General features: G+C 37.0%; 1 protein-coding gene across 16 annotated transcripts in view; it reads left to right on the top strand.

Moving 5' to 3' along the window:
* Positions 1-22,539, top strand: part of R3HDM1 (R3H domain containing 1) — a 65,772-nt gene that overhangs the window by 25,448 nt on the left and 17,785 nt on the right. For 10 of the 16 annotated variants that reach the window (XM_048953410.1, XM_048953411.1, XM_048953413.1 and 7 more), the window contains exons 4-16: positions 4,445-4,486; positions 4,940-5,029; positions 8,579-8,693; positions 10,477-10,555; positions 12,140-12,199; positions 12,281-12,421; positions 14,850-14,958; positions 15,054-15,149; positions 16,594-16,631; positions 16,714-16,764; positions 16,900-17,126; positions 19,626-19,880; positions 22,004-22,155. In XM_048953410.1, the coding sequence (XP_048809367.1) occupies positions 4,445-4,486; positions 4,940-5,029; positions 8,579-8,693; positions 10,477-10,555; positions 12,140-12,199; positions 12,281-12,421; positions 14,850-14,958; positions 15,054-15,149; positions 16,594-16,631; positions 16,714-16,764; positions 16,900-17,126; positions 19,626-19,880; positions 22,004-22,155 (1,455 nt within the window). The remainder of the gene's footprint in view (positions 1-4,444; positions 4,487-4,939; positions 5,030-8,578; positions 8,694-10,476; positions 10,556-12,139; positions 12,200-12,280; positions 12,422-14,849; positions 14,959-15,053; positions 15,150-16,593; positions 16,632-16,713; positions 16,765-16,899; positions 17,127-19,625; positions 19,881-22,003; positions 22,156-22,539) is intronic. The other 6 variants (XM_048953418.1, XM_048953416.1, XM_048953417.1 and 3 more) reach the window with 6 other exon arrangements.

The raw sequence follows: 22,539 nt of genomic DNA, 5'->3' as shown, positions 1-22,539 counted from the left end.
AGTGGGGAGGGAAACAGTGAGTTTTCATCCCATCTTGGACGCAGCCAGTACTTATGCACCTTCCCTTTTCCTCAGTATTCCCCCACTTGACAGCTGTGGTGTGCAAGCTGTCAGGTTGGAAAGGTTAGGTTGTCCTAACAGGAAAGTAGGTATGTATAAATATATGATCTTTGCAAGGTAGGAGATACACCTACAGAAACTTGTGGCATCAAATTTTGAGTAAGATGTACAGGAGGTAAATACTGTGAAATCATCTTGTATTAAGAAAGTGAACACACCAGTGTTAGCACCAGTGAAGGACGTGTGGCAGCGTATTTGATACCTCTGAGATTCGTACTGTGTAAGCTCAGGAGCCCCAAAAGATGGGACTGTTGCATGGGACAAACTGGCTGACTCCTGGCTGAGGCCTAGAAAAAGAGTCAGATTTCTGAGAAGACATAGAAGCTTGTGTTGGAGAAGAAATTAACTTTCTATAAGAATTCTTCCATCTGTGGGTGGTTAATAAAAAAAAAAAAATTACAATAAAAATGGTGATGAGGGTATGAGTATGCCAGTATTCTTTTGTGGGCTGCAAAAACAGGAGAGTGGCTTATTAGATTCCTGTTACTGAGAATTGAATAAAACTTTCTTTTGGGACTAGCTTTGTTCATGACTAGCAATTCAATATTCTGCTGAGTGAAGTAAGCCTTATCTGCTAGTTTTATTTGCTTCCAAATGAATCTTGTCAACTACTGTAATAACACAGTTCTACTCTTTAATATCTCCTGACTTTATTAAAGCTGGTATCAGTGTAAACAGATAGCTTTATGGAAAAATGAAGTCCTTAAAATGAAGTACTTTGCCTGTAACATATGAGAAGCAACTACTGAAACATGGGAAGATATTAAAGCTGGTAATCTCTTTAATCAATGGAACATTCCAGTAGTCATCACGAAAAATGAATGTGTGTGATTTCCAGCAGTTCAGTAACTTGGGAAGAATCTCATTCACATTTTCTCATTCAACAAGTAGTGTAGAAGCTTATGAGGCTCAAGTGGCAGATTGTCTTTCTGCAAACAGGCATTCCTGCACAGAGAAATGAAACTGTCCGTGGTTACAAGCTTTGCTTTAAGCTCTGGCTTCTTTGGCAGAGGTTTTGGTTGGTTGGTTTTGTTCTTGGGTGGCCGAGATAATTATGTAGCCTGCACATAGCATACACACCAGGAACTCTACAGCTATGTAAAGAAAACATCTTTTTGATGCAGACAGTTCTACTGTCTTTCACTTAGTATTAATGTGGGTGTTGTGTCCAGGAGTCTCCATCAGAACCAGAACATTGCCATTACATGAATGGTGTAATTAAAAATCAAGCTAGTTGTCTGAGAGCACTGATTTCAGGAGTAGTAGGGACACAGTCAGTTGTGACTGGAGCCTAGTGAGTGTAGGGCTTCACAACTGTGTGTAACTGCAGTCTGTAAAAGTTAATGTCACTTGTGCTATGGTAGCTGATAGTGCAAATATGTACGTTACACATTTGCTTTCTAAGTTGCAATTTAATTTATTTACAATCAAGTAAGAAACTAGCTACGATTGTTCCTAAACCTATCACAGTTTGTATGCTTCTGGGTCTCTGTAGTTTGAGTAACTGGCCATTATATTTTGACAAACAGCTTTCACTAAATTCTAGACTTTTGAGATGTTGTGCACTGGTAACCGATTTGCTGTCATGTACAATGGGAATGTGAAAAGTGTCTCATTAGAGTACAGGGGTATCTTTCCCAATCTTTTTAAGTAGTGTAAGAGTGGCACAGACCTCTTGTTTCTCTGTTCCTCAGCTGAGTTCTCTGAAGTCTTTCTTTGCCTCATTCTCAGCTGTCTTGGTCTCTTCAGATTTTAACCTGTCTTTGTTTCCAGAATGTGACTTACTGATTTTTAATAGGCCCATGATTGGACAGACTCTGTTCAGCTTCTGAACTGTTGAAAATGCTTCCGTAGCCAATGGTGAAACTATTTTTCCAATTTTGATCATTAGTCACCTTCTCCTGTGTCATGGAAAATTGCTGTCAGAACTCACCAGTACAGGACAGCAAGTAACCATAGATCATGCTGTTTTTTCTGTCATTGCAAAGCTATGTACAGTCGTTAGGTAGGACTCTAACACTTAAGTGGTTTTGAAGTCAGTTTAGTAGAAAGGTAAAAACCTCTTTTGTTCAGGTCTGCCACGAGTCGCGTCTGTCCTCTGAAATGTCCAAGCAGTAAATCAGAAATACACAGACCTTTTCTCAAGATTCTTCACGCTTCTGTGTTTGCCTTCTTGTGCCTGAGCTGATTTTATCCAGTTTCTTTATAGCACAGAATGACAGAGGAAGGCATGTCAATGTGCCAGACCTTTACTGTGTATTTGGTGTAATTGAAGTGTGGGGTAGTTAGGAAAAAATTGTCAGCTGCTTCCTCTGAAAGCCCCTGGTTGTGTTTGACTGTATGTGTTTGGTAAGCGATCTTAACTTCCGTTTTTACTTTGCTGATTGCATTGTGTTAATTAGTTGGAAATGAAGCATAGTACTTCATCTCAACAGTTTTCTTCAAGACAAAAAACTGATCAATGTTTTCATTATGCCATTTTTTTTTGTAACACTTGCTTTTAAAGTGTCTTGATATCCTGTCCAAAATTACTAATTATGGGGCATAAATATATTTTTAATCTTTCTTTAACACAGTGTTTTCTCAGGTTGGTAAAACTCTTTCAGAGCTGCAGATATAAAGAAGTTGCCTAACTCACTATGAATTAGATACTCTAAAGCAGCTAAAGCTCTAGGAGTTGAGGCCTGTTAAAGAATTGTTTTACAGGGCATAAAAAGATTTGGTTGCCAGATAACAGGTCTTAATATGATGGGTTGAATGACATTCATCTCATGTGCAACTCTGAGGTTGGATTCATTTCAGGCATGAGAGGGTCTCCCTCTCCCCTCTCCCCAGCTCTCCTCAGTGTGGCTGCTACTGGATTGGTCCCTAAAAATTGTCACGTGCTCATGAAGCCAAGCAGCAAAGTATTCAAATACTTTCATTTACTACACTCAGTACCTTATACTTGATCTCACCTAGGGTAATTAGTGTGGGATTAATTGGTAAAGGTTGGGAAATCATCCCATTCTTAAAGCTCAGTAGCTTGATATGATGCAAACTTTGCTTGGGATACACAAAGTGCCAGCTTTCAGTAAACTATGCATACTTTTAGCATAGCTGATAGAAGGACAGAATGTTTTTCAGACACCAACAAGGCTGTCTCTATTGTTGAAGGTATAGGAAAAGCTGAACTGTCTTTGCTCAGAATCTCAGCAAGCTCTTTTTTTTCTTTTAAAGAGGTAGCAGTTCAGTTTGCTTTCAGTGCAGCTGTTTAAAGTCCTTTACACAGTAAGTGAGCAATATTTAAATGAGCAGCCCTTCTGCTCTTCACTGAAGCTGGGGCAAGAAAGACACTTGATACTTGAGGAAAGTGACAGAAAATAGCTGTTCTTCTTTCATAGCTTTTCATAAAATGGAATATTGCCTGTTAAACAAGATCTGAAATGGTGTTATGGATGTTATTTTTCACATACAAATATTAGGCTTACTCTTAGTGAAACCAGTTCTATTAAAGGCTTGTATATTCATCAGTTTGAGTTGCAGAGTGAAACCAGTACTTAAACTATGTTACAGCACTGTGAGTGCCTCTGTGCCTGCATAGCTATCATTGGAGTTTGTTCAAACTCTGCTGTTAAAAACCTGTCAAACGCTTCTTGGCTTTGAATGTACATTTCAGTGATGCATGCTGTCCTAAAATGGTGGTTATGTTCTTATTTTAAAAGAAACTATTAAGAGGAGAAGGTATCTCAGAAGAGAGAGCATTCATGGGTAGTAAACTACTTATCTAAAGCAAAACTTTTGGTCAGCAACCCATTTCAAAGTTGTTCTTTATAGCTCCCAATCTTTTAATTATCTATAAAACATGAAATAATAGTTAGAACATATATTAATTGCCTTATAGGGGCTTTTTTCTTCTTCCTTCTTCTTCCATACCATCATTTTCCAGATGGGTTTCAGGAATAGGAGGAAAATTTATCAAAACAAACTCATGTTACCAAGAAAATTGGGACATGAGAATTTTAAATGCAGGAGATAGCAGGGAGTTTCAACTACTTGGATCTTAGTGAGTGAGATTAAGACTTACTATTTGTTAGATTTCTTTTGTTACATCTTTTTTTATAAGTATCTTCTGTTAAAAAAGGGGAAAGGGAACTTGAGAATAAGCACAATGAAGAAGGGAAAGCATACAGTCCTTCAGCCAAAAGCACCTGCTGTTGCTTTCATAGTCTTGACCGTCACATCAGTAATAACTGTTAAAGCTTTCTCTGTTATGCAGACTTCTACATGAATAAGTTGAACTATTAAGTGTAATAAAACCTTTTCTGTTGTGCCTATCGTTCAGCGGCCAGTGCAGGCTTTTGGACAGACAGCAAAGAGGTCGAAGGTACAGTAGACTTGTGTGCTGGCATGCTGAGGAAGCCCTCCGTGCTTGATATGAAGCCTTGTTACGTTGTGAACAGTGCCTTTAGTTTTGCCCTTTCTTTTCTGGCAATGAAGCTTTGTTTTATTCTGTTGGATTTTTTTTGTCTTGCCTAGTTGTCTGCTTCTGTGGTTTGCCTTTATATTTTTGGTGGCTTTTTATTGTTATGGACAGAAACACTTTCCCAAAGATTTAATTTACTTCCCATTAGATGTGCTCTGTTGTGCTTGATAGTGCCTTCAAAACTGCGATTGCTTTGGTATTTTCTTCCTAAAGGAAGTAATTTATTCAAAATATTACAAATGCTGTTCTCAGCCAGTTTGTTTTACATAACTTGAATGGAAAAAATAACAGCTTGTGGTATCTTTGTAGAACTTTGATAAGCCATAGTTTTTAATTTTACATACTTTCCTTTAGTCAAACACAAAGTTAAAGTTAGTTCGGAGCCTTGCTGTATGTGAAGAGTATCCACCACCTCCTACAGCTGAAATATCACAGGACCTCCAGGTAAAAGTCGCATTACTGAAGTTTCTGAAACAATTTGAAGTAACTTGCTATTCAAAACAAAGTCTTTTGAGTGCTCTTTAAATATGTAGATACCATATTTAATTTAAAAAAACCAGTACAGCTTTAATAGGGATGGTGACACCTGGTAAAGAATCTGCTGCTTCTGACTCTTCTGAACTCCAGTGACTGGTATCAGGGAATGCAAAGAGGCTTTGCTTTCTTTCAGCTTTCTGCATTACAGTGTGTGGTAGCTAATGCTGTGTGCCTTCATTAAGACAGCAGAAAAACTGGTTGATACGCAGCGTAACTTAACAGCTTTCTATTTAGATGATGTAAGCAGTTTTAAATTTTGGTGTTTTGAGTGAATTTATGCATGTTATTAATAATTGCTGGTGGTTCTCTTAATGCATGCCTGAGGTATTGCTGAAGACTAATTTCTTAATATATACTCAAAGAAAATCCTAAATACTGGACAAAATATATAAAATGCTTTGAAGTCCAACTTCTCTGCCTTTACCTGTATCCTTAGAGGCAATGCTATTACCAGTTCTAGTTTAGGTATGGAAGATGGGCACTGAAATCATTTTTGTGCTGCTCTTGTTTTCTCTCCTAACAAAAGTTAAATATGCTTTATGAGGAAGACATGAAGAATCATTTACTATCTTTCTGTGAAAAGTCTTACTTTCTGTAATAAGCAAAGGGAACCAGTAGGAGCGGGGGAGAATCTGTTGCTGTTGGAGATCCATTTCAGTTTTGGAGAGTGAAAGAATGCAAGAACTCAAACTAATTAAACATCATGAGAATGAGCCACAAAGTCTCTGTTTAGGTTTTGTTCTTGGAACTGAGAAAAGAGTGTTTTTCCCTTCATAATTCCTTCCATAATGTACTTGAAGAGTTTATTTTACTGGAGGAATTTTGAAACTGGGCCAGCTAATGTAATAAAAAATCCAATTCTTAGGAACAGCAGTACAGCATGTGGAGTAGAGATAAAAAGACAACAGAAAAATTGATGCCTTGTACTGTGATTTACTATCCTGTAATGTTTCCTGTAAGGCTACCAACACTGACTAGGAGATCAGATCAGGGTTGAAGCAGTAGGGCTTAGCTGTGTCACTGCATCTTATTCCAGGAGAAGAGAATCCTCATTTGATGAGCTGTTCATCCACAGCATATTTCAAATGTAAGTCATCAGGATTGTTTTAGAACTCTTGCATTATATGACACCATATATTTAATGCTTTAAAATCACGGGCTCTCATAGTAAGCATTCTCTGCAAGTGACATTTATTGCAGTGCCTTGTGGGAATCTCTCCTTAGCACTCTGCAATACATGCAGCTTATTTTACCTTTGTAATACACTGATTCTTTATTCTTTTGCCATTCTTTGTCTAAGTTTAGCTGCTGGGGTTGTTCTGATTCTGTACACTGATATATGAAGTACGAATACTAGTTCAGAATGATTAATTTTGGCTCTTAATAAGACTAAGCTGGTTTTGTGTCCCTGATACTGATATGGGTAATGAGCAAATAGAACTTCTGAAACAAAAGGAAACAACCCAAAGTGGGAAAAATGAAAACGAAAGGTGACAATCAACAAACAGTCTGTAGTGATGGTTTAAATTGACTCGTGTAAATTCAGATCAAGCTGATTTTAGAGAGTGCCGATGAAAGTTGAGAACCCAGAATGTAGATCCTTTGAGTAACTGCTCTGTAATGTTTCTTGACTCTTATCTCTTTATTCAAGTGTATTAAGCTGGAGAAATTTTTCAGATTTTGATGGGTTTGGTTTGGGATTGTTTTTTTTTGTTTTTTTGTTTTTTTTTTAAGTCAAAATTTGCTGATAATTCATGCTGCTGCAGTGAGGATTTGAGATTGGAAAGTCATTTGCTTTACAATAAAGAGCCTGTGAAATCAGTATACTGACAGAGGCCAGCTATCACTATAGTGGGATTAAATGAAAATTCTAAAGAACAGAAGATAAAATATTTTTCAGTAGCTTTCCCATGAAGTAGGTCATGCTTAATTAGGTGCTACAGGTTTTGAAGCATGAAATCACACAAGAAAATGCCCTTTGGTACACAGTTCATTGTCACACTTTGAAGTAGAATTGGTGGCAGTGGAATTGGCTGTTCAGACGGCTCTCCTTGTTTAGCTCTTGTTGCAGAAAGGAGCATAAAAATGATTACTTACTCTGAAATCCTTTGACTGAACTACTGCTATATGATATATATATATATATATATATATTTAACTTTGCCTATATACTCTAAACCTATCCAATCAATATTTTAATGAGAGAAAGTGAGACTATGAAAAATCTTAATTTACTTAATTTTGCAGTGTACTGTTGTAAAATGGAGAATAGCATGTTGTTGGTACATCTGAGGCACAATCTCTTCATCTGACAGTCACCATGCTTTTTTTAAAGTAGCAGCTGCATAGCTGCTGGGTGAACAGTCACTGTTAACTTTATAGTGACAAATAATTTGTGGTGTTGGAGGTTGTGCAAAGAGGTGTTTGCATGTGAAACAGTCTTTAGCCTTGATAAGTTGTGATTATGTTTGCAGGACGGAAGAGTGGTAGGCAAATAGTTGTGGGGCAGCTCTGTCAGCTGGGCTGGGAAGAATTGGATCTTCTACAATGGGATGGGTGGCAGCATAAACTCAGTTATCTCTGGGGAAGCAAAGCAGATGTTTGAGAAGCTTCCAGGTAAAAGGAATGGCGCAGTGCTGTTACAGGTCAGGATCAGTGGTCCACCTCTTGGGACCACTCCAATAAAGAATTTGTCTCCATTTCTCATCTTACTGTGTTTTTGCTGTCTGAGACATGATAGTCCTTCATTAGTAGTTTAGTTACAGACAAGAAGAGGCACAAAGAACAAGATGTTGTTTGTTCAATAGATAGGGAACTGTTATGTCACAAAAGGAAAGCTCTATTTTGCTTTATCTGGGAAACAGGTTTCATGATAGTTCCCCTATACTGTATAGAAACATGGGTTTCTGAGATGACTGCACACAAAGCTACTTTGTCGGGATACACAAAAGGAATTGAGGCCTTGATTGCATTAAGATTTGCAAATTCAGCCTGGGTATTTTCTACTCTAAATATTTATCTTTGTGTGTGTGAATCTGGTAATGCTGGTCTGTCGTAGAGATTGAAGCATTTGTTTTATTCTGTAATGGAGGGGGAAATGTAGACGATGGACACACTGCATAAAAACACAGTATATAAAATTTGTCTGAAAACTGGAATATTTTCTTTGTATCTCGAGATACTTTAGATTCACTTTGAAATACCATTCAGGGCCAGGAAATATGTCAAAATTCTAAAATATATATTAATTTCTATGTCTTCTCAATAGTTTTTGATTTGCTAGTAAGTAACTTCATTTTCTTTGGCTAGAGTATATGTGTGAGCAGAAAGAAAATGAAGACAGTTACTTTCCTTGTTACTACTTCATTTTTGCAGGTGACATAGTGCAGAAAGTTCTGCTGCAGATGCACACTGTTTGAAATAATTTTCATGATGACTGGCTTTTACTTTTGACAGGAGAAAATTCAAATCCAGTTGTCACAGTGTTGTGAAAAAGAAGAAAAGCCTGCAAAAGATGAAACAGAAAAGGAGAAGTCCAGTGATAAATTGCACAGAAAAATGTTATCAAGAGGTTTGCTATCTGTCATTCTGCTTTTAATTTGTATTTTTAATCACTTTTCAGAATTTATTAATGATCTTGTCTGACTTTGATGGGAAAAGTCTTATGGAAGAGTTTTTTAAATGTAAAAAAAGACATTGCTTTCTTATGACTGAAAGTGTTTCTTCAGCGTTCCACTGTCTAAGAATGCTCTGTTTGCATGAACCACAAGGGATTGTTGCACATGTTGATGATTAATATTTCATTGTCTCTTGTTCACCTGACTATATGGTCATTCACACTCATACTTTTGGTAGCATCTAGACTATAAAAATCCTTTGGAGTACGGATTGAACTTGATAAGTTAGAATGACAAGTATGATGCATGCATGTTAATATTCCTGCAGTCTGGATTGAAGGCCTATTCTGCTTGGAACAGAACTGCAGAAATTGATCATCACTGTCTCTGTCCATGCTATCTTTTGCCATGTTCATTGTATATAAGTTGGAAATTCACCGAGCAGCTCTTGGTTTAAATAAAGGAGACAGAAGTCATATCTAGGAATCTTATATCAACCAGTATGTAGGAAATCTCTTTAAACCTAGTAATCCTTTTCATGAGACTGCTAGCACTTGTCTGTCCTGTCTCCTTCTCAATTCCATGAGGCCTTCTTCATGTGACGTTTCTGTACATCTTGTCCCAACTGGCAACCAGGCATTCACGAAACAAAAAGCACCAGGGTGCAGAACTTGGCTGCATTTGTAAATGTCAGTCTTCAAAATGATGCTTTAAGAAACAAATGCGTTGTGTTAGAGCCATCTTGCTCAACCTCTGTAGTGCGTGCCCACCTTCTAAAAATTAAAACTAAAAAACTGTGCTGTTGTTTCCTTTTTTTTTAAAAAAAAAAAAAAAGCCTGCTTATATTCTGTGTCCGATGGATTTTGTGCTCCTTAGTGCAGTAGCCCCCTCCCCTGTTGCTAGTAGAAGCTAATTTGCCAGGACTGTGCTCCATTCTAAGCTAAGCACAAAAGTCTTAGAACAGCAAGGGCTGAGGCACCTGAATTTGAGCTGTGCCCACCTTGGGCATAGGCTGACACTTATGTAGTTCTTGAAAGAAATCTAGTTCCAACATTATTAAGCCATCTGTAGCTTATAAATCTGAGATCTGTAACTCTGGAATGTGCTGGTGAAAGGGAAGGTTTGTTGTTAAAGTATTTCAGTGACACAAATTGTTATTAGGAAATAGTTTATTCTTGTTCTGAGACCAGTACAAGACAGAAGGCTGTAGGAAATTCCTGAAAGTGATGTTGTGGAAAGCAAGACCAATAAAATGAAGGTTCTTAATACTACAGAATAACAATAGTGAAGGCTAAAGTGTAACATACTGAATTACAGTATTTCTTTGGGCAACATCCAGTCTTTGTGTATACCAGCTACTGGTCCGTGGAAGTGTATACAGCAGTGCAGTGTGGTATGTTGGAGAAAACTTGGAGGGTGGATGGAAATGAGATGACTGAAGATGATAAAATACTCCTTCAAAATGTAAGCAGTTTGTTAATAAGACTGACAGAGTTACTGAAGTTTTGCCTCTTGTGCTGTGCTTGAATTGGAGAATTAAGAGAAACAGGGTTTTTCAGCTTTGTGGGTTTTTTTTTTCCTTCAAACCTTTTCTCTGGAAATTGCAAGTGTTGCAACATGCAGTATTGATCCATAAAGACAATGCTCATCAGTAATTAGGAAAAAGATAGGTTTGGTGGTTTTTTCTTTATTGTTTTTTTCAAAATGTAATTCTGCTTTCTTCCACCCTACTTTTAGATTCCAGCCAAGAGTACACAGATTCCACTGGCATAGATCTTCATGAATTTTTAGTAAATACATTAAAAAACAATCCCAGGTAAGCATTAGCAAAATCAACTTGCAGTTTTTCTGTCTTTGGCATAGCACCATGTTTTGTTGGTGTGTGTTTGTTTTGGTTTTCATTATTATTATTGTTATTTTATTTTCTTCCTCTTAAATGTTTACCATTACATCAGTTATTTAGGATGAGATTCTGTTGTGAAAACTATCTGAAACACCAATCTACTGTAGTCTGTGTGTTATATGAACACAGGTTCAGGACCCTGACCTGTTGTAAATGCTTTTCCTGTTTAATGAGCAAATAATGAGTTCTGTCTGTGTGCAGCTCTATCTGAAGAGACTCTAATACTCTTTAAAATCTGTACTCAGTTAGCATCTTCTTGTTAGATTCCAGATTGCCTTCTTTCACTTTAACCTGTCTTGTACTGAATTTATAGACAGCTTCTTTTACTATGTAGTATATAAATCATAGGCATATGTATCTTCAATCTACACATCAGAAACCAAAGCTGACCTAATCCAAGTGCATCATTTGTTAGGAAAAGTTGGTGTGATTCTGTTGCTTTGAAATTTGCAGTACACTGTCTGTCTGGTTTGTTCCTTCCCTCCACAGTTTAATACTAAATCTGTGGCGTAACATACAAGGCAAGAAATGAGCTTAGTGGAATTGTGCTGCTCTTGTGAAAGATATTCCTGTTATTTGTTAGTTGATTAGATTATGGTTATGATTTACAGTATGATAATATATGGGTAGTCCATGTTATTGGAGGAGTCGGGGAGAGAACAGAAAAGAGAAGATTATCATAATGGACCAACACATTTTGCCCTATACAGAAGACATTAGAAAAATTAGAATGCATTGGCCTCAGAAGTCTCTTACTTCAGCCCTACTGGAAGTCATAAATCATCCTAGTGAAAACAAGAAGTTGATAGGCAAAGGCCTGCTGGGGGTTCACCTGCTATCATATCAGCTGATGTGTGCAAACAGTGACCTTTTGACAGTTAGTTTCATTATATGCTAATGAGATATTGAAATTGGCATATACATTTTTAAGATTATTTTATGGTGTTTCAGCTGATACTCATTTCAGTCATCTTCACTTTTAGTTTTTTATATTCTCTTAACATCTTACCACATTGCAGTGTGTGCCAGCTCTTAACTACTCAGCAGTAAGTATGTTGCAGGAATGCCTTCTGTTACCAGCACCTACTCAATCTGTTTCTCTGTGATCCTGTGATTCACAATTCAGGGGGCAGTTGAGGTCTCTACAAATCTTGCTGCCCGTGCTGACCAACAAGAACCAACCCAGTCACTCTTTCCCCTTTTGAGCCTTCTTGATGACTGTACTTTCTGCTGATAGTACCAGGAAGAGATTACTTGCAGGCTTTTTGTACTGTGATTTCTGAGATGAGAACAGTGGGGGGTTCAATAAAATACGGCTTAGTGCAAAATGAGTACTTTCACCAAAAAATAAATAAATACTGTGTTAGACACCTAATGGTCCTGTTTATAGTCTTCCATCATTCCTTGATCATAGATACTATCTGTGTATTCTTAAGATGAATACAGTTGGAGTTATTGGAGTGTCTCATATGTGAGTTGCTGTGTTTTTATTTTCAGGGACAGAATGATGCTGCTGAAATTAGAACAGGAAATTTTAGATTTCATTGGTAATAATGAGTAAGTACTGTACTCTTATAGGAAAAAAAAATTCAAGACTGTTCCTGTTTATTTAATAAAGCTACTATTCCTTTCTTCCAGAGCTCCAAGAAAAAAGTTTCCCCCAATGACATCTTATCATAGAATGCTGTTGCACAGGGTAGCTGCTTACTTTGGATTAGAGCACAACGTGGACCAGAGTGGGAAGTCAGTCATAGTAAATAAAACTAGCAATACAAGAATGTAAGTGTAAAAGTCTTGGAAAAACTTTATGGTACATACATTTAACTCTTGAGATATAATGATGCTGCATCTGCAGCATAGGGGTTTGTCTGTTCATTAGGTAGCATGCAGCAAGGAGAGGTGTTCTGGGTGTTACGTAATAGTGTGATCTGTTGCATGTTTAAAGATTTAGCAATGAACAAGTATGCTGTTTCCATAAAATATGAACTTACATCTACTATTATCTGTTTAAAGATCGATACCAGCTTCAAGTACCTGCTTTTGTTCGGATCAAAGCAGGACCAGCCCTTATCTTAGAACAGCTGTGTTCAGATAGGGTGAACAGAGGGGAAAAGATTTACTGAGCTTTGGTTTTTGTACTGTAAAAATCTACTGCAAAAATTCAGGCTTTGAAATCTGTTGCTGGAATAACGCTGCCTGCAAATCTCAGCCTCACAAAGTAAATGTAACGAGGAAGGCAAACAGTGGAAGTGTCAACCAGGTTAACAACTCTGCACGTTACTTTTACTGTGATGGCTGGGGAGTTCTTGAAGAAAACTTACAAAATGCTAGCATTGGAATCAGAGCATCTCCAAATTCCATGTGTAGTTGACACTTCTGTTCTCAGGACCCAGCTATTCTGTATTCTGCACTTGCTCTGTCTCCTCCTTCTGTCACCACAGAAAGATGAAGGGGTAATGTGTTGACTGTATCTAAGTTTTGTGTACCTAGTTTCTAGCTTTAACTTAATAAACTTGCATGACACTTTTTTTCTTGAAGTACTCTGATATGAGCATGAAGATAGGAGTTCACAGCTCCTGCATCGTCATCATAGACTCTCTGCAGCTTTGAAGGAATAAAATCTTATTATCCATCCTAATTTAAGAGTCAGCAGAACTGAAACAACATACCATACTGAAATTTTACTTTAGCAGATAGCTTCCCTCTCAGAATTAATTATTAGAAAATTATATAGGGCCTAAATATATGTTAGATAAACTTCAGTCTTTTTGTATTTGTTTTTGGTTTGGCTCTACATACTCTATCAGAAATTAATTACAAAGGCATACGTTTCAAATCTGTTGTCTTTGCATCTACTGGCATGCCTAGGCTGAAGCTTCACACATACAAGTGTGGAATAAGAACTTTTGAAGTATGATTTCTTGTTGTTATTTTTTAATTTATTATTATTGCTTTTTTTTTTTTTTTTTAACTGGCCTCTGGAAGCCCCATGTAGGCGTAGTTACTAATTAGCAGGCATTTCATCCAACCTGCAGACAAGAAGAGTCTTAATGTTTTCAGTATTCTTATTTTAAATCACTTCAGATATAAAATAAGAATTTAGAAAGAAAACCTTGGAGATCTGCTCCATGTTGAATAAAACCAAACTTACCTTTTCCTCATAGGCAGATTCCCGGCTCCAGCGCCGATCAGTGATGTTACTGACATCAACAACCCAGTGCATACTGGGACGTCTCAGTGGAGTGGGAAGTTGGTGATTGCAGGGCAGTAAATTCAGGGACCTTAAAAAGAAAGAGGTAAGACAGTCTAAAGGTTCTCTGAAATGCCTGCTAATTATATTTGGGCATCCAGTAACTAACAGTTAGGCTTGACTGTTTTACAGAAAAAGATCTCCTGATTTTATATAAATGCCCTGAGTAACAAGTAAAGATACAGAGAAGAGTACACATACATTTTTCCTTTCAATAGGCAAATTCTTCCTGATTGTCTGAGAAAATCTTACTGTAGTAGTAGCAGCTTCATTGTCTAGGTAGTTGGTATCCATTTTTTATTTAAGAAAAAAAAAGTTTGCAAAATATTTCACTTCCTCTCACAAAGTAGATAAAGTACCAAAGAATATATACTGTTTCTTCCTCTCACTTTGATCTCATGAAGCTCTTGCTTGCCTGCACTGTTGTGTCATTTTTCTTCTCTTGTTTATTTCTACTTAATTATGTTTTAGAAGCTTGTAAGTGTCAACGCTTTCTCCTCTCTCTATATCTCCTTACCATCCATTTTCCCTTCAAATGAACTCTGAGGTATATTACAGCTCTAGCAGAAAGCACCTATCTTCACTTCCGTGCATGCCCAATACCCATTGCATGGCACCTGTGTGGATTCAAGAGCACTTCACATGCCCCTGGGGAAGAGGTTGCTTCCCACCTTAGTTGGAAACCGAAGCAAATGCTTTGAAGGAGGAAGCGATTTTGAGAGCAGGTTTGTCATGCATCAGGAACAGGAGTTGCCAGGTGTACACAGCAGTACACGTTTTTGATATTTTTCCCATTGCCCAGGCAGCCACAATCTGTCATAGCTGTTAGACTATGAAATATATTGTACACATCACTTATGTTAGACTATTAAATATATTGTACACATTTCAGTTGGTTCCATGTGCATAGTGTATTTTACAAGTCCATAAACTTTTCTTTTTAACAACTTTTCATAGACCTGACCAAAAGTTTTGTGAGCATATAAAGGATGAGAAGAGTGATGACTTTCAGAAGCGGTACATCCTTAAAAGAGATAACTCTAGCTTAGACAAAGATGACAACCAGGTGAATAAATATTACTTTCCACTTCTGTTTGTTGTATTGGCCGATGTATCTGTACTACTTTCATGTGTAAGTTGACACTTTATCACTTAATTTAGATGAGAATACGATTAAAAGATGACAGAAGAAGTAAATCCATAGAAGAACGTGAAGAAGAGTATCAGAGAGCTAGAGAGAGAATATTTGCACAAGACGTACGTATCAAAGGAAGGCATGCTGTCTTTTGTGTGAACACTTCACGGACATGTGTGTGCTCGTTAAGAGATGTTTCTTTTCAGGAAGCTTTCTATATCAGAAGAGTACTGAGCAGATCACCATTAGTGTGGCTTGAAGTCAATTTTTAAATGATACTGCAGTTTCTGGGAAGTTATTGATTTTTCTCTTGTTGTTACTGCATGAAGCCCACAGTAACATCAAGAACATTTTGATATATTCTTTAGCATTACTGCTTTCAATGCATTATTTTGCCTCTTAATGAAATTTAGGTTTGATTTTTGGTACTGTAGACATTACAAGTGTTACTGAGAGCAATAATTATCATATTCGTTTGTGTGCTCTTAGACACAGGTGAGAAAAACCTATTTATTTCGAATGCATCTTATGACCAGTAGCAATAAAAGAATTTGAATTTCCACATGTGCTAAATGAGTCAGAAGTCTGGACGTCTGGTCTCTTGAGTGGGATGAAAATTCTGCAGCTCTAGTTTAGTTAATAGGTTTGTGGTGTTAATGATAGTATGTGAGCCATACAAATCCATTAACTTATTCCAGAGCATCATATAGTGCCACTTAGTAAATTGTTGTTCAGCCTTGCATTTTTTGCAAGTAGAGTTTCTGTTTCATTCAATATTATTAGAAGTAAATGTCGTCTGGCAAAGTTGATTCCATTAACCAGGTTTTCTGCCATTTATCTGTAGCTCTCACACATTCGTAATATTCTTATTCTATAGGTGTAATGAGCTCTGAGAAGCTAATTTGCTGTACCCATGTTTTCCAAAAATCATTTTGTTCACCCTAGTTGCAAGCAAAAAGTGGGGAGTCTTAATTACCCTTTTCTTTTTGCATACCATGTATCATACCCTTAGAAAGCTTTGTACCAGAAGTTAGAAGTCCTTGTTGAGGACAATATAATTAAAGTTGTTAATAGCCCTTTTTGCTTTTTACTGTATGTGTGCCTATATCTGATGAATTCAGTACAGTTATTGCAGTAGCCAGTGTTATTACTACACACTTTCAAGCAGAGGATAAGGCAACCAAGATCTTGCTAACAGACCTGCACAGTCACATCAGCTGGATGTTGCATGGAGGAAAGGCCTAATTCAAGGAATTGCAGCTTCAGAGAAAATGCTGATATAAATGAATTGATCAGCCCTATTCTAAGGTTAAAGTTAACTTCCTACAGATAGGCCTTTTTGTACTGGCTCTTCTTCTCCCCCCCATAACATGAGAATTATTCACCAAAGAGGTTACATTTTCATGGCAGTTCTATATAAAAAACAGGCAGTTTTATATATGAAGATAGCAATCAAAGTTCATAGCTAACAGAAAATACTTCAAATTGCAATTTGTTTTGTTACTGTGCCATAATAGGGGTTTGATGCCATTAATGCTTATTTCTACACTTTTTTTTGCCACTCAGTCCCTGTGTTCCCAAGAGAATTATTTCACCGATAAAAGGTAAGTAAATTTGCATTTCAACTCTGTCTCACTTTTCTATTTTCTTAATAAATATTAAGCTATCTTATTAAAATGCCAACAGAATCCAGGAGGAAGAAACTAATAGTACACAACAAAGACGACAGATATTTAGGTATTTGATGCATTCTCTAAAAAAATATATATATATATCCCCAAGTATTCTGCATGCGTTTCACCTTTTTCTTTTCTTCTTTTCCTTTATTTTGCAATTGATGCTTGTGCTAAAATTTTAGTTTATAACTTGCAGAATCAATAAAGAAACATCAGGGAGATCAGCCAACAGCCATCAGAGCAGTACTGAGAACGAGCTGAAGTATTGCGAGCCCCGGCCCTGGAGCAGCACCGACTCCGATAGTTCCATCCGCAGCCTGAAGCCAGCTGTAACAAAGGCCAGCAGCTTCAGTGGGATCTCAGTTCTGACAAGAGGAGATAGCTCTGGAAGCAGCAAAAGCACAGGCAGGCTATCTGAGACAGGTATTATGGGATCTGTACATAGTTACCTAGCAGTGAAGTACTTACTGGTTGATGTTTGACGCGTATTGTGAATGTGTGCTGAGTAGAGGCCTTGGTCTTGTAGGCATTCTGTGCATACAGCTCCCTCTGGTCTCAGTGGGTGCTGCATGCATAGAATGACTACTGATCCAGGCCTTAAGTGTGTAAGTGCCTTGGAGAACTAGAATTGCAAATAAAATGAAGGCTTTTGACTTAGGAAGTAGAACTTAAAACTAAATTACTGGTGTCTTTAAATTAAATGCATTACAAAATTACAAAGAATTTTAGGGTATTTATCAACATACGTACTTAATACCAAATCAAAATGTATTTGGAGTTCAGCTCTGACTTCATCACAGCAAAGCTGCTTTGTGCAGTCTTAAGAATCTGAGCTGCTATCCTGCTAGGGTAATACAGCATAAACACCTATAAATCATTGTTTGTTCTGATCAGTACCATTGCCAGGATTTAAATGCTTTAAAAGTTCACTTAATCTTTAGATTGCTGAAAAAAAACCAGAAGAATGGAACAAAGTGTGCTGTTTAATTGTAAGCTTCAGAAATTCTGGGAAAAAGAATACTAAGTTTTTTAAGCCTTTGGGTTTCAAAGGTGTGCTCATGTGTAACTAATGTCAAACCAAAATCTCAGGAAATAAGGATATAAATCTTCTGTGAATAAAAAGTGACATTTAGTAAATATTTCTATTCTAAATGGTAAATAAATTTATTATAAGAGATAATCTTAGATGTGCAGAATTTTGAGTCTTGAAGTAGGTGGGTGGGTTACAGATGTGCTACTTCAAAGTTAGAAGTAGAAATCAGAAAAGAATGTTACTGCTTATCTGTATTGTAGTGGGCCTTCCTGTCACTTACAACACGTTTCTGAGAATTTGTGAATTTTTATTTACTTTTCTCTGGAACTTCCACTACATTGTAGGTGTACTGCCACACCTTTAATGCACTAAATAGATTTTTTTCCATTATGTGTATAAAAAAAAAAAAAGTTCCAAGAGTACTTCTACATTTGTTTTGAAACTGTGGAATCATGTACATCTTGTACATTCATCAATCATGGAATCATGTACATTCTCAGAAACCTTTTTTAGAAAACATTGAAAGAAAAAACATTCGTTTTTTGATTAAGGATGTAACTGGCTTTAACTTTGACTTCAGTCTCATTTCTCTACATAATCTAGAAGTGGCTACCTTTGTTAAAAAATCTAAACAAAGTAACTGGTAAAAACAGGAGTGTTTTCTGAAGCTGACATAAATTATTTTGCACAATGTACAAATTCTAGCTTTGTATTTCACTTTAGCAATAGCAAAAAAAAAAAAGCTATCAGCATCAGCAAATGCTTGAAGCTGCACTAATTTTTCATACTAACACATGAAAAGCTTGCAATTAGAATGTTTTCTGAAGGACAATAAGGTGACTTAAAATGGTAAATATGTTTTACCCCAGTCTTCTAGATTGTATAGAGGCTGCTAATAGGAGTTACTACATTTAAACTTCTATACTCTAAGTGTTCGCTATGACACTTGCAGGACTTAATTAAAAGTGTGCTGGATTGTACACCTAGAGGTCTCTAGGAAACTGTGCCATTCTGTAGACCATTCCCTATTGGACTTCTGGGAAAATTGCTCTTGGCAGCATGCATTAGCTTTCAGAAAGCTCGGGGTCTGGTTCTCCACTGCCTTGCAATGTTTATAGCCATTCACAATTGTAAAATAACTGCTTTCTCTAAGCAATTTTGTATTCTTCTTGAACTTCAAATAAGACTAATTCAGGTTTAAAATACCATATTACCTCATTTTTCTTCTAGCTGCATTTTTTATTTCAGCCTTAAAATTGCCAGGGGAGAGGGGAGGTTGGGAAGAGTGTGTTGGGAATTTTAGTATTCTGCAATTTGTCCATCAGGTGAGACAGATCTCAGATGTGTAGCAGGCACAAAAAAGTCGTTCCTTGCATGCAGGCTGTCTATAGAGCATGTAATGTAAGTGTATCTGAAGGGATGTCTGGCTGAATGGATCTGAGTTATCCAATGGCCTGCATGTATACGATAGCTGTCATCTGTGTGTGCACAAGTGGTGTATGTAAACCCTTGAGTACATCAATATGTCTGCATGCATCTTTTTGGAATGTGTCAGCAATCGGTTATTAGAACTGGAAGAACTGCACTGTAGTGCATGTGCATGTACACAGATGTATTTTCTGACCAGAAATCAGATCTAGAGACGGTTGGAGTGCAAAGCAGTGCTGAATTGACCCCTGGTTTACCGAAAGAATCTTATAATGGTATTCCAGGGGAGATGAATGAACATTTTGTTGGCAAGGCCACTGTTTAATTATGTGCTTATGCTTAGCTTTAAGGGTAAGCATTTGAAAATGTGTGTGTGTGTGTGTATATATGTATATATATATAAAGTGAGCATGATGTTTCTGTCTTTAGGTAAAAACAATTTCTCATTACTCCTTTCCTAGGTTCAGAGTCTTCTAGTAGTGTAGGGTCATCCACGGGTTCTCTTTCTCACACCCAGCAGCCTCTTCCAGTGCCAGCTCTAAGCCAGCCTTCTCATGGCACGCCTGCCGTCTATCCAACTGTCAGCACTAGTAACTCTCTTTCCTTTGATGGTGGCATAAATGGGCAAGTGGCACCTACTAGCACTAGCTTCTTTTTGCTTCCCTTGGAAGCGACAGGCATTCCACCTGGCAGTATTCTGATCAACCCTCAAACAGGTTGGTATCTGCTCGTGGGTGTTCTTGTTGCAGTTGAGAACTCAGACAAAAATGTGCAAGTGTTTATGTAAGAGTTAATTTCAGTACTGTCCTTTCTTTTTGTTTTTTGGTGTTTATGTTTGTTCCGTACACGTAATTTAAAAAGCATGACTTCTATATAAAAGGGGTAAGTAAACTCACTTTGGATTTTGCTACAGGTTTTAATTTATAGGTTTAACGTATTGTAACAGTGACTAGGACAAAATAATGTGTCATTTATTATCTAGAATACAGAATAAGGAGAGAGGAAAGAGTATTTTTGAATGCTAATATAAAACAGTTTCACTGAAGGAAGTGCTCCTGAGTAAATATTCACACTGACTTGAAAGAACTCATTATCCTTTGTTTTGCACATCACGACAAACATTTCTGTAAGCTCATGACAGAAATAAGGATGGATTATATGCTATTTTTAAACCTCTGTTTAGTTTAAAACAAGATTAAGTCAGTGTTGGTGTATTTGGCCAATATTAATATTTTTAGTAAGTAGGAGGATGAAACTTCATAATGTAGATGCAGAGATGTGTAACTTCTTGCCTGATTTAAAAAAAAATAATAAAATTCAACCTTTTACTTGCTTGTGGAAGCTAAGGAACGCTGAAGATTTGATTTTACCTGTTCTGTGCAACACAGATTGTATTTTACATTTAGTATACAGATTTGTTTCCTTTCTAGATGAGGAAATTCTTCAGGATGCATTTCTCATCATCCTCTAGACAGACTTAATTATACTTGAATATAATTGCATGTACTTTTGTAAAACTGATATTTTTTGATTGCTGTTGTTAAAGTTATAGGTTCTGGACATAGCACTGACTTTGCTTCTAGGCATAATGGGACCACTGCACATCTTACATGTGAATCTTACACTGTGACGTTGGCCATCTGAGCGCAAGTGTGGCAATTTGTGATCAAATTTTGCTAGGAAAGCAGAACTTTCTAGCATTTGTAGGCATTCGTGTGCTCTGCAGTAAATATGAAGGGCATTGGCTCATTTTTCATATTACGAGTTTATAGTGTGACCATACTAAAATCTTTGGAGTTGCTGTAAACAAAACAGATAACTGCAGACATTGGAAGGCTACCATCAGTTTGCAAACAGTGTCACCTGAAACATGATACAGTTGGTCATTTCCCAGTAGCTTTGGTGAGACTTCCACGTAGCAGCAGGAAAGGGCAAAGAAAGAATGGATTGTGAAACAGTTTTTCATGTTGTAAGCGTTTTTACTCGCGCTCACCTCAGGAAAGCAACAGAATTCTATAATTGATGTTTGATGTTAATTAAAACTCAAGTTATGATTCTAACTTAAACGTGGGCTCTTGCTGATCTGCTGTTCTGTTGGGTTTTCTTGTTTGTTTTTTTTTCTTTCCCCAACCTAGGCAACAAAACAAGTTACTGTTTATTTAGAATTTACTTTTAATTTATTTTTTTTAATGGCATTAATGGGGTACTTCAATATTGAAGCTGCAAATTATTAAATAGGAGAATAGTATTACATTATTTCAGTGGAAAGCTGAAGGAATTAATCTATGAATAGAAGTACTTCAACCTTGTTAGCTGTTATGGGAATATAATTGCTGCTTCTATTTTGTCTATTTTGTACAGGTATTTGCCTTTACTCTGTCCTATGTTTCAGTTGATGTTCAAAACAATTGGAGTTATTTATTTAATTGCCTTCTAAAAGGTCCTTAAAATACTGTTTTAGTAGAGTTGTCCTTTACTGCTTCTGCCCTTTTTCAGTTCACTTAATAAAAATAAGTTGTCTGGACTGTCAGGGTATGGTAAATGCTTATGCATTCATTAAGTCAGTGCTGAGTTTCTTTGTCTAATTTAAATGTTCATTTGCATGTTTTAGCAGCATATAATTTGCCAGTTGACTCACTTTTAGTTATGGCCATTGTAAATGTAGTTGTGGGGATTTGGCATAAATTTGATATGAAACAGTATGACTTTCTTTCTAACTGTTATTAATTCATTTTGTCTGCTGTAAATATATAAATATATTAATTAATTATTATTATCTTAATTTTCTCCAAACTGGGATAATAGAACTGTCTGTCTTTGTTCTTTTTCAACCATTCAGGTCAGCCATTCCTTAATCCAGATGGCACTCCAGTTGTGTACAATCCTCCTATGCCTCAGCAACCTGTTAGGACCCAAGTGCCTGGACCTGCACAACAGCCACCTCTTCCCCCACATCAGCAACAGCCAGCAGCTAATCACATCCTCTCACAGGTGCACATGTCAAATGTATGCTGCTTGCACTGATGGTCAATACTGCCGTACTGCTGTCTTACAAGGGATTAGCAGGTTTGCTCTGTTGACATAGGCTGCAGAAGCAGGAATAGCTGCACAGATGGGAGTATATGGAATTTTTCCCCATAGTTCTCAGAACTGTCAGTTTTCCTAATAACTGAGCAGGGTAAACAGTCTTTTCTTAAAAATACACAAAATGATGTACTGAAAATGTTATAGTATCAAGATTATAGAAAAAAGAAAAAAGGGTTCTGTCTTCATCCTGTACTCACTGATGTACTCACACCCACACACAAACCCTGTCAGCACACAAAACCTTGGTCAGCAAGGCAGGCACTTAGTCCAGCTGAAGTATTTTTTCAT

The sequence above is a fragment of the Lagopus muta genome, chromosome 8 (assembly GCF_023343835.1).
Source record: "Lagopus muta isolate bLagMut1 chromosome 8, bLagMut1 primary, whole genome shotgun sequence".
Taxonomy (NCBI): domain Eukaryota; kingdom Metazoa; phylum Chordata; class Aves; order Galliformes; family Phasianidae; genus Lagopus; species Lagopus muta.
Note: the sequence above shows the minus strand (reverse complement) of the source record. Positions and strands in the feature narration are given on the sequence as shown.